This window comes from Borostomias antarcticus (genome assembly GCF_949987555.1).
Source record: "Borostomias antarcticus genome assembly, chromosome: 13".
Classification (NCBI taxonomy): domain Eukaryota; kingdom Metazoa; phylum Chordata; class Actinopteri; order Stomiiformes; family Stomiidae; genus Borostomias; species Borostomias antarcticus.
This window is the reverse complement of record NC_140246.1, coordinates 14,565,355-14,577,854: the sequence shown is the minus strand read 5'-3', so window position 1 is coordinate 14,577,854 and position 12,500 is coordinate 14,565,355. Positions and strand designations below refer to the sequence as shown.

Genomic DNA, 12,500 nt, shown 5'->3' with positions numbered 1-12,500 from the left:
TTATTCTGTTGAATTTTAAATCCAATAACAGTCTAACATGTTACTAGTAGAAATTACAATGCTCCGTCCATTTAAAAAAGGTATATGAGCTGAGCTGACAAAAGTAAAACTAGCAGCGGCAACTGGCAACAAATACAATCAAGTGAAGTCCAAATGGAACTGTGTAGGTCTGCAACCATCAAACTTTATGGAGAATTAACAATTCTACTACTTCTACAAGAAGTAGCCTCTGACCCAGACCGACCACGAGCCTGACTCTGAACGTCATCATCTAAATAACATGGATGGAAATGGAGATTATTCATATAGTGAAAGCTGGTTTACACAATTAAACAAATGGCACTAACACAATAGACAGGGACTCTGGAGGAGTTTACCTTTGACTACACGTTAGCTGCACTGCTGCAAAGTTATCGCATGCTGTGTGGCCAAATGTTTTTGCATATTTGTAGTATTTTCCCCCTTTGATGATATACGGTTTTTGGAAACATTGCAAGTGGCCGTGTTGTCATCTTGTCACGTGAAATGTAACCACACTTTCGAACGTTTATGCCTAGACGACATGTTGCTGGCCTCTTCTACCGCGGTCTAATAAAACAAAACAAGGCATCGTGCGTGCGACGTCATCGCGCATGCGCAGCAACGACAGGAATCGATAGTGGAATCGTTAAGGATTTTGGCCAACGATTCCAAGGAATCGATTCACTGGGAACCAGTTCTTAACAAGAAGCGGTTTTCGATGCGCATCGCTAGTAAGAAGTCTGAACTCACCTTTAGGGCACGAGAGCGGTTGGCAAGGAGCTTTTCGATGTTCCCAGCGGCGTTGGCCACCAGCTGGCTGGCATCGTTCGACTCAACGCTGAAGTGCTTCCTGTGGTTATGGAAGATCTGGACCAATCAGAAAAGAGATAGAGACATGGGTTGAAAGTGACTTAACAGGAACAGGAAGGTGACTGTATGCTAGCGGTTCTGTCATCTTTCTGTCGTCTTTTGATATTCCCCATTGCCCTTGGAAACGATAAAAATATGAAATTGTAGTGTCACTCCATGTCAAGATTAATGCAAATTATGTGACACTGAAGCAGAGTGCTAAAAATAATTGACTGTTGTATAAAATATGTTTCAGCAAGAGGAATCAAAAGCAGAAATGCCAAACAGCCAATTATTTTGCTGCCAGAGGGACTTTGATAGTCAAACAGGACTGTGTTGTGTTTGTTTGTGTGTGTGTGTTTGTTTGGGTGTGTGTGTGTGTGTGTGTATGTGTGTGTGTGTGTGTGTCTGTGCTTGTGTTCATGTGTGCGTTTGTGCATGTGTGCGTGCGTGCGTTAGTGTGTGTGTGCATTCGTGCATGTGTGTACTGTATGTGGGTGTGTGTGTGTGTGTGTGTCTGTGTGTGCGTGCGTGCGTGTGTGTGTTTGTGCATGATTGCGTGTGTGTGTGTGTGTGTGTGTGTGTGTGTTCACTCTGCTAACCTTCAGGGCACCAATAGTTAGATTTTGCTGGATTGTGAGAATACTGCTGAGTGACTGTGCTTTTTCAGTTTACAAACAAACAACAACACTCACCCATGTGGAATCAACAAAAACACCATGTACCCATGGGCTCCAGGTAAGGACCTGTGCTTGTGTTGCACTGTTCAGGTAAAAGAGTCCCTTGAAGCATTGATTGACTCACCCATTGTACTACAGTACATACTGTAACAGTAGCAGTAGCAGCCTATGATATATGAATAATGATGTATTATTACCCAACTGGGAAGCACTAAGTGTATTTCAAGTTAAGTGTATTTTCTAATAAAATCGCTCAATTGATCAATCAATCAATCAATCAATCAATCAATCAATCAATCAATCAATCAATCAATCAATCAATCAACCAACCAATCAATCAATCAATCAATCAATCAATCAATCAATCAATCAGACACCATACTGTCCATAATAACAAAGCCCCCACTCCTGCCCACATCATCAACCTGCAACTATTACCAGACAACTGTTCATGACTTGGTTGTATTATGATCCATTTTCTGCTATGGGTGAAGAGGAAAGTGAGGTGAAGGAATTGCCCTAAGTCTGCTGTAGGTACAATCAATCAATCAATCAATCAATCATTCAATCAATCAACAAATCAATCAACTAATCAAGCAATCAATCAATTATTCAATCAATCTGTAGGCTTTATCAATCGATGGGGACCGTTCCCACCAACCAGCATTCAAACCCTCTGTTTGTATCCGTCTGTATTTGACGCTGATGGACCAGGAGAGCAGATATGGTTCTGGCAGTAGAAACATGTGTTTTCTGTGTTATGTTAATGAGGTGTCACTCTGTTTAACAGCCCCTAATCTCGATGGTGACAGACATCAAGCAGGAATAGAAGGACGGTAAAGAGGGTGACAGAGGTATGTGTGTGTGTGTGTGTGTGTGTGTGTGTGTGTGTGTGTGTGTGTGTGTATGTGTGTGTGTGTGTGTGTGTCTGTCTGTCTGTCTGTCTGTCTGTCCGTCTGTCTGTTTTCACTGGGTCAGGCTGGCACAGTGGAAGTATTGCTTTGTGTGTGAATGACTAGGAGTGTATGTGTGTGTGTGCGTGTGTGTGTGCGTGTGTTTGTGTGTGTGTGTCTGTGTGTGTCTGTGTGTGTGCGTGTGTGTGTGACTCTCACCTGGACGAGTTCATGTATCCCACTGGCAGAGTCTGTCAGCGTGACCAATTCCTGCTGCATCTGCTCCACCCACTCCTTCACCCTGGAAGGACAAAATAAAACCACCATCATTCAAATACAGCCAATCATTCAAATCCCGATTTTTCCCAAATCATTCAGATACAGCCAATCAGAATCATTCATATCCTGATCATTCCTGTACCTCAGCCAATTGGATGCTGTCGTCTTAAACTAGCCATTTGGAATGTCCCACACTCCAAGTCCACCACACACTTGATAGCTAATGTGAATCGTGTAGTAGTTATGAATAAAGGATTTTTTAAATAATTAGGTTTTGCATATCTGCATAATTCACTTAAATTGCAAACAATCATCTAAAACAAGATGTCACACGACATCAATTACAAAGCATGGAGGACGCATACATGCTTACTGCTGCAGTATGCAAACCAGCTCCACTGAGAGATCGGGGGCCTGAGAGTCGGTCTGTTTCCCCGGGAGAAGTGTGCATTGCAGCGGACATAAATGCAGGGTTGTCAGTACGTGAATATCATTGGCCGGGGTGAGACGCTGGGTAATGTATGCAGAAGGAGTTACTGTGTGTGTATGTGTGTGTGTGCACATGTGTGTGCTTGCGTGTGTGTGTGTGTGGGGGGGTGCGCGTGTGTGTGCTTGCGTGTGTGTTTGTGTGTGTGTGTGTGTGTGTGTGTGTGTGTGTGGGTGGGTGTGCGTTTGTGTGTGTGTGTGTGTGTGTGGGTGTGTGCTTGCGTGTGTGTGTGTGTGTGTGAAAAAGAGAAAGAAATGGGGGGGGGGTGGGGGCATTTCACTCCACTCCACATGTTGCTTGACTACAACTGTGCTAATTGGTGTAATGAGAACACTATGTCCTATATAGACTAAACAAACACTGTTTGCCAACAGGGGGAAAGTGAGCACATCTCATAGTGAGAAGGCTCAGCTACACCAACACTAAGTGGTCAGGAATAATTACCTTTCAGCCATAATAAAGTGTGCACCTGCAATGCTCCTCCATTACGTGTTTATTTATCATTCTCACTCAGAGTAGGGAGCGGCAGCTCAGTCTGGTTGATTACAGAGGAGAACCTATGGTAGAGGGTCTCCCTATATCGGCAATAACTGAGTGTACAGTGTAAAGGAAAAATCTTACTTGGTTTAGTTTAGATTTCAAAGAACACGCTGAGTGGTCGTTCAAGCTGGTTTCAAACAAAGACAATAGTTTTATTCTGTTACGATTCTGCAGATTCGGACTCCAGCACAGAAAGTGAATCCGGGCTTGAGTGAGTCAGATGGGGACGAGGTAGATAGGTTATAACGTGAAAAAGGAAGTGACATAGTTTCAGGATGAAGAGGACAGGGAAGTGATGTCACACAGGACGAATTTGTAGTTTTAACAGACTGATCTATGAGAACGAACTACAAAGATAGAACAACAGTCAAGTAGGAAAACAAAACACTTTGGTGAGACTTGAATTTCATTCACAACAGTATGTGTTCTTCAACCCCCAAAGTGGCCCGACTCGTGAATATGGATGTTTCACACACACAATATAAAGAAAGGAATGAATCCTCACACTGTAAACATCTCCCGTTCTAGATTTATCCCGTGCAACGTTTTGAGCCCAAGCGTCTGAAGAAGAGCATGAAACGTCACACAAAATAAATCTAGTATTACGGGAGCTTCAGCGTGCGGATTTTGTTCTGTCTTCGTGTGATGCTTTTTAACCCGGCACCTGGTCTGGAGTTTTGGATGCGCGCGACTTTTCCCGCTAAACACAGAACACAGACCTGTGGACTGACTTTCCAAAGATTTGGTCGCCTCAAACGAACCCCTGACACAGATATCATGAGGTGAGGGAGGGGAACGGGTGCATGTGTGTGTGTGTGTGCATGTGTGTGTGTGTGTACTTGTGTACTGTAAATCTATATCCCTACCCCTCCGTGTCAAAACACCTTTGAGAAATTCATCACTTGGGGACATGATACAGTTACAGTGCACTCAGCATGCGTGGACTCATCTTCCGAAATACACGCAGTACCCCCCCCCCCCGCCCCCCCACACACACACACACACACACTCACACACTCACTGACGATGACAGCCATTAAAAATACATAAGGGGACACACATCAAGAAAATGAACATCCCCCCCCCCCCACTAGGAGTGCACTGACCCCCTTCATCTTCGCTCTCCGAGGGGCCCTGGGCCCTTTGACACCTTAAGCACGGCAGTGTTATCTTACCGAGGAAACACAGTGTAACGTGAGTGGTGCTAGCCGGCGTTAGCTGGGAGACAGGCGGCCATGACAGCCCGGCACTGTATATTTAGCCTGGCAGAGACAGCTGTCTGAGAGGGGTCAGAACGAGGCAGGGGCCGGGAGAGACTGTCAGCGTGTATCTGTCCTCCTCGCTCACACACACACACACACACACACACACACACACACATGCGCTCGTACGCACACACTCGTACGCGCACACACAGACACGAGCACGCTCACTCACGCTCTCATACAAACACACACAAGCGCACATGCGCACTCGTCGACACATGCGCACTCGCTCACACGCGCACGCAGACGCCCAAACACACATACGCTCACACAGACGCACGCTCACTCACACACACAGACACACACACACACACGCGCGCACACACAGAGACATCGGTGCGTGGCGTGCTGCTGAGCAGGCCTGTAAATGGCGGCCGGCGCGGTCGCCAGAGTGGCTGATCGGGGTGAAGTCAAGGTCCCGTCGCTGGTGTCGTCAAACGGGTCGCCCGCCCGCCCTGGCCCGGTGTCCGGTTGCGAGGAGCGCTTGACGTGAGCGGAGCGGTATTTACTATGCTCAAGGGGGGGGGGGGGGGGGGGTCAGAGGACGAGGACACTGGCCAGGTCTCCTCGTTCGCTACAGTACAGTCTCTTACTGTAGCCTACTGTACGTACAGTAATTCTGACGGTGTGTTTCCAGTGTGCCAGCGGTAGACTTTACACAGAGCAGCGTACTGTGATACACTCTCCCATATCAACAGTCAATCAGTAGCATAAGTAAGCAATGCCGTTAGCTCCTGCTTTTAGAATATGCTCTTACTAGAAAATGGACTGGAGATCCAGGGATCGTACTGTATGTGGGTAGGAAGTGACCAGGGAAGGACAAGATGACCATAGATCTGTCCCTGAAGGGTAGTGGCTAGTTCCCATAAACACAGAGACTAATCCTTAACCTTAACCCTAAACCTAACCTTAACCGTTAACCTAATCCTGAAGTTGACCCTCTGGAGGGTTCTGTTCTAAAAACGGTTATCATGATGGGGATATTCTGAACTAACATACAAGATTCCGAAAACAGATCCTCTGCCTGACATAAAATATGAAAAACGACATATCCTTTCAAATAGAGTTTGGGTAAAAATAGGTTGGGAAGAAGGAAGGTTTTTCGAAGAGGAAAGTGCCCTATAAACCCCTCGGAGGGAGGACATGGAAACTTGGAACCCGCCATGGAAACATTAGATAACATCAGCCACCCTCCACGCTCTTCCCTCCCTCTCCCTCCCTCCCTCCCTCTCCCTCCCTCCTTCTCCCTCTCCATCTCCCGTAGCCAACAGGGAACCGAGGGGAGGGAGGTTTGTATAGTAAGGGGGGGGACCCAAAATGGCCAGTGAGCCAGTTTAGAGCCACAGCAGCGTGGAGTTGCACCCTCCCGGGCTGGTACGGAGTGGGGCCTGGTGAAACCCGGCCGAGCGTGAGCCCCGTGCGCTTCCTCTCTCTGGCTGCCTGCTTCCTCCCGTTCCTCAAACATCCTCCACTTCACACAACACACTGTTTGGCTTGCATTCTCTTTTTCTTTTTTCCAAAAATGCAGTTGTAGCTTTGGTATATTCTCTGTGTTTGGGGTTGTAAGAGACTGCTTTGCCGTATGTTTTGCACGTTCAATCTAGTGATCTAGGACATGATTTTGGAATTTTCATTATGGAGTAAATTTATTATTTTTGAATTTGGGTTTTTAAAGCCAAGTCTCTTGACACACGTTTGACCCCCCACCCTCACCGATAGCTGCTCTCAACCTGCTTTCCCTAATGTCTGTAAGAGAAGCCGCCTCCCATAGCCAGCTGTCACCTCTGTGTGCTGTGTGTGTGTGTGTGTGTGTGTGTGTGTGTGTGTGTGTGTGTGTGTGTGTGTGTGTGTGTGTGTGTGTGTGTGTGTGTGTGTGTGTGTGTGAAACCAGAGCATGGGGGGCTATCAGCAGAGGGTCACCAGGGTCAAAGGTCAAATGAACAGGTGAAGCTCTTTTACCAGACCTCTCAGTATAATTACAAGTGTGTGTGTGTGTGTGTGTGTGAGAGAGAGAGAGAGAGAGAGTGTGAGTGAGTGTGTGTGTGTGCGTAGGATCAATCTTTAAATACATCCAACCAACCAACCTGCTGCATCTAATGCTTAATATGGTCCCACCCCAAAATAAAGTGCTTCATCCAATTATAAAACACAATACAGGGCAGGCCATCCAATCCCAGGGCTTGATATGGTGGAGTGGAAGCAGAGCCCAGAATAGGTCTGAGTCAGATTGAGAGCGAGGCTGTGTGACTTGTGGCTGAATCACCCTGAGGCTATGCTGATTACTGAGGCCATTTCTGTTCTCTCCACCTCCTCTCCCTCTCCCTCTCTCTCTCCTCCCCCATGACTTCCCTCCCTTCCCTCCCTTTTAAAATTATGTCGGATGCAGTCAATTTCCGTCGGCGAGTTCATCCACAAACTGAGGAAGGGTTTGATGTTTGTTCAGAGGTCTGTAAGGGTAAAATTAGTGTTACAATGGGAAGACAAGGGGTTGAGGTCACAGAGAGGTTTGGAAAGGGGAGTTAATTGCCTTGCACAGCTGGTTATCTTCACACTTAGGCCTTGTTTACACGTAGCCGGGGATCTGGGAAAACGGTGATATTTATATGCGTTTGTACCTGTCGTTTACACGTAAACTGAGGTTTTAACCCACTGAAAACGAACGTTTTAAAAACTCCGGCCAAAGTGGAGATTTAGGAAAACTGAGTTGTTTCGTTTGCATGTAAACAGAGGAAGACTTACGTCAAGATTTACGTGTGCGACCTTTGTTTACAGTGTGTTTGCTCCTCTGACGTGCTCTAATCATGGATGCTAAAGCGATGTTCGTTTTTATGTTAGTGCAAAGTCTGTTGGTGTGTTTGCATTTGCAAATACAACTGCTTTATTATGTTGAGGAGAGGAATTTGTTCATTCGTTGTTTTGTTTTTCTTTCACAGGCTTCTGATTGGCTAACGTGTCTTCATGCTTCTCGTTACACTGCCGCCTACAGGCGTAGGGTGCGGGAGGGGGAAATATCTGTTTTTGTAAATACCCGTGTATGTGTAAACGAAGTCTTAGGGTGGTGTGGAAAGGGCAGCCCAATGATCTGTGTCCTGGGAACTTCACACCTGGGACTGGGAGGGTCCAACATCCAGATTTATGGACAAGAAAGGGGGAGTTGCAGATCTGGTTAAAATGGGAGACACAGATCACATTGGCGCTCTGTCAACTAACCAGCCTTGCTGCAGGTTGCGTGACAAGAAGCCACTCGAGTGTTTATAACAATCCTTGGATGAATAAACTCTGGTAACTCTGTTGAACTCTTAACCCATATTGAGAAATTCTACAACAGATCTCATCACGCTCGCGTTTAGTTTCCATCATGGAGTCAAACTGTTTTAAGCTCAGAGAGAGGACATTCGAGAAAGATTCCCTTTCAGAATTCAGAATACTCTTTGCTCTACAAAGACTAGAAAGACTCCAACCCTCCTGTGATTCCAGTGTCTCATGTGTTTCTGAATAGCCCAACCCTGGGCCCCCCTGGCAGGAGACAGCTAGTTTGAAAGATGCCCAAAACAGCCCAGTGATATCCAGGATGTGATCCACCTCTGTCTCCCACATCACCTGCCTTCACCAGCGATGCTGCGATGTTTTGACAGTCAGATCTTTTAAGTGCAATCGCACTTGATCTCTAAATGCTGTCAAACCGTCACTGAGGGGGTGAGAGAGAGAGAGAGAGAGAGAGAGCACAGAAGTGCCTGACAGAAAGCCTAATATAGGCTAATTTTATAATACTTTATTTTTCACTACACCGTCCGTCTCATTATCTGTCTTGGCAGCGCTAGGACCGTTTTGGTCCTTAAGAAAAGGTAGTGGTTGTATTTTAGGTCTATAATCTGCTCTTAGTCGGGTATGAGTGACATGAGCAGTTGCAGAGGGGTAGAGAGAGAGAGAGAGAGAGAGAGAGAGAGAGGCAGACAGACAGACGGACGGACAGACACACAGACAGCAGCTTGGCTGTAATTGAGCCACTAGGGTACACCTAATAAGACCAACCAACCAACCAACGTGCAGCGTGCAACACGGCTAATAAGCAGAACTCGAGAGAACGCCGCGAGCACAAACAATATTCCAGCCTGTGATTCCATCTCCATATCGTACCCTCTCTATTTTGTTAATTACATGTTTTTAATCCACTCCTCCTCCCCTCCCCTGTTGCTATTCTACATTGTTCTCTCACTTATCTCCTCTGAATCCTTCCTTCCCCACCCTCCTCTCTCCATTTAGCCAGAATCCAAATGGGTTTGGAGCTCTCTGGCATGCTGCAGACAGGTGGTGATATCCTCCTCTTTATTGAGGTCAATCACATGGTAATTGGCGGTTTTGTAACCGTCTCCCGTCTTTGTTATCGTCCCTGCGGAGGCTTTATTGACGCCTCTCCTCCGCCCACCATTCTCCCGTTAGTACACTAAGTCACAGTGCTGAATGCAGAGGCCTACCCGCACATATAGGGGGTTAGTTGTTTGTTTATGTGAATCCCTGGCAACCGCATTTGTTGCACTCCATCAAGTGTCTGCTGTCGGGACAGACAGAGTCTGCTGTCGTCTGCGGTCGACTCTGATACGGGTAAGGGCGCTGGACACGGGCAGGACACTAGAAAAGGACATCGCGGGCCACTTCGTACAAACAGACGGGGCCATCGTTGACAGAAATGTCCGGTTTGGCCCTTCTGGTCCCCTGGGGGCAGCGCGGCAGGATTGAGCCCTGTCCGTAGTCCATCATGGTCAGACAGCCTTCCGCCATAGCTCCCCTGCCTCCTCTCCCTGTGTGCTGTGTGTGTGTGTGTGTGTGTGTGTGTGTGTGTGTGTGTGTGTGTGTGTGTGTGTGTGTGTGCTGTGTGTGTGTGTCTGGGTCCTGACAGACCTAACAGCTCCCTGTGTACCATCCTGCCACCTGCCCTGTCCCGGACTGACACCAGCAGCGAGGGTCGCTCCGCCGCGTTGGCCTGCGTACCACAGCGTAACCTACTTACACACAGGGCCAGCCAAGAGATATTGGATAGACCCAGATGAAAGTGGACCTAGAGCGTAGGCACACCACTCTGGGTGACCAGTATCAGATGTTGCAACGATCCTAACCTCGCTCATGCTCTTTAATACACACATTTAGCTGTTTTAGCGTATAGCACTGTAATGAAATCAAATACAGGCTTCACTGTGATACAGAATGCCCCAAAAATCCTATAGACAGTGCATCCGGAAAGTATTCACAATCCCTTCACTTTTTCCACATTCTGTTATGTTATGATCTTATTCCAAAATGGATTACATTCTTTTTTTCCCCAAAAAAATTCTACACACAATACCCCATAATGACGTGAAAAAAAGTTATTTCGATTTTTTTTGCTAATGTATTAAAATTAAAATAAACTATGTGGACATAAATATTCACTCCCTTTGTTATGACACTCAGAATTGAGGTTGGATGCATCCTGTTTGCACTGATCATCCTTGAGATGTTTCTACAACTTGATTGGAGTCCACTGGTGGTAAATTCAATTGATTGGACATGATTTGGAAAGGCACACACCTGTCTATATAAGGTCCCGTAGTTGAACATACATGCCAGAGCACAAATCAAGCCATGAAAACAAAGGAATTGTCTGTAGACCTCTGAGACAGGATTGTATCTAAGCACAGATCTGGGGGAAGGGTACAAAAAAATGTCAACGTTGAAGGTCCCATGATGAATGCAGCAATATACAGAGAGATCCTTGATGAAAACTTGCTCCAGAGAGCTCAGGACCTCAGACTGGGGCGAAGGTTCACCTTCCAACAGGACAACGACCCTAAACACACAGCCAAGATAACAAAGGAGTGGCTTCGGGACAGGTCTATGAATGTCCTTGAGTGGCCCAGCCAGAGCCCAGACTTGAACCCGAGTGAACAACTCTGGAGAGATCTGAAAATGTCTGCGCACTGACGCTCCCCTTCCAACCTGATGGAGCTTGAGAGGATCAGCAGAGAAGAATGGGAGAAACTGCCCCAAAAACAGGTGTGCCAAGCTCATCATATACTCAAGAAGACTTGAGGCTGTAATTGCTGCCAAAGGTGCTTCAACAAAGTATTAAGTAAAGGGTGTGAATACATATGCACATATGATGTAAGTGTTTTAATTACCAAATTACCAATAACCAAAATTTCAACTTTCATTAATGAAAATACTTAGTTTAAAGTCGCACTGAAATGAAAAAAGCATTCTGTCCCATTTCGGTTCACATAATTGGTCATAGTGTTCACCTATTCAACGATGTATGCCAAAAAAATTAAAAAAAAATCTACTTTTGTTGTAATCTTATATCAAAGTATATAATTTCTTACTTCCTGGAAAACGGTAGGTCACGTGCAATGACGACAACAGGTACCTTAGGTTTTAGGCCAATAATGTCACGACATCCACCCGTCAATCAACGCTATCCTTCTATCGAATCTGTCTAAAGTTCTTAAAACCCGTCCACTTGTCAATGTTCCAATCAAATTCCTCAAAACATTATGTCCCACCCTCATAGCTTGTTTGCGTCGGAAATACGTAAAACTACGGAAGTTAGATGATCTCAAACGTCCGTTTCAGTGTGACTTTAATCAATTTTGGAATAAGGATGTAGCATAAAATGTGGCAAAAGTGAAGGGATATGAATACTTTCCGGATGCACTGTAGTAATATTTATATTGTACATCCACATAACCTTGGAAAACCTTTAGAGATGAGCGTGTACAGTAGTAGTAGTAGTAGTAGTACATCTCATCACACCAGACAGCTGGAATAGAACTGGCAAGGTTGTGAAGCGTTCGGCTTTCCAGAGAAATGAAGCCTGGCGCGCGTTCTGTGACCTCATTTCCTCTTTCAAGCACCATTTAGGTTCCAGACATTGTTTGATTGAATCTCATCCTGGCGCTGGAGCATGGGGCCTGATGTGGAGAGCGGAGGTTCTGGCGTCAGTGTCCATAGCGGGATTCAACCTGAGATCCAGGGCAGAAATCCCACGTCGTGCTCGATCAGAGACGGAGCCCCTCGGATGAGAGCCATGACTGAGAGGTCAGCACAGAGGGACGGACACTGTCTGGTGAAGGGGAGCGAGTGTGTGTGTGTGTGTGTGTGTGTGTAGGTGAGTAGTGTAGTGTAGGGGATTGAGATAGTGCATGTGTGTGTGGGACTGTGCACAGTATGTCTTAGACAGAAAGAGTATATATATATACTCTTAGTATATATATATATATACTCTCAGTATATATATATATATATACTGGATATCATCTCTCATACATCCTCACTCATTCACTCATATGAGCACACACACACACACACACACACACACACACACACACATGCACACACACACATCTCACGGCACACACTTATAGTCAGCTTGCTGGGTGCTAAGGCTCTTGGATAGGATACTACCTACCAGCTGACTGAGTCTCTCACTTGACTGTATATTATATTTATAATG

At 46.0% G+C, this 12,500-nt stretch overlaps 1 protein-coding gene across 1 annotated transcript in view; it reads right to left on the bottom strand.

Moving 5' to 3' along the window:
* cacna2d1a (calcium channel, voltage-dependent, alpha 2/delta subunit 1a) overlaps nucleotides 1-12,500 on the bottom strand; it is a gene marked incomplete at both ends in the record, with an annotated part of 108,407 nt that overhangs the window by 89,419 nt on the left and 6,488 nt on the right. The window contains 2 exons of the mRNA XM_084448015.1: nucleotides 772-888; nucleotides 2,663-2,744. Of these exons, the coding sequence (XP_084304141.1) occupies nucleotides 772-888; nucleotides 2,663-2,744 (199 nt within the window). The remainder of the gene's footprint in view (nucleotides 1-771; nucleotides 889-2,662; nucleotides 2,745-12,500) is intronic.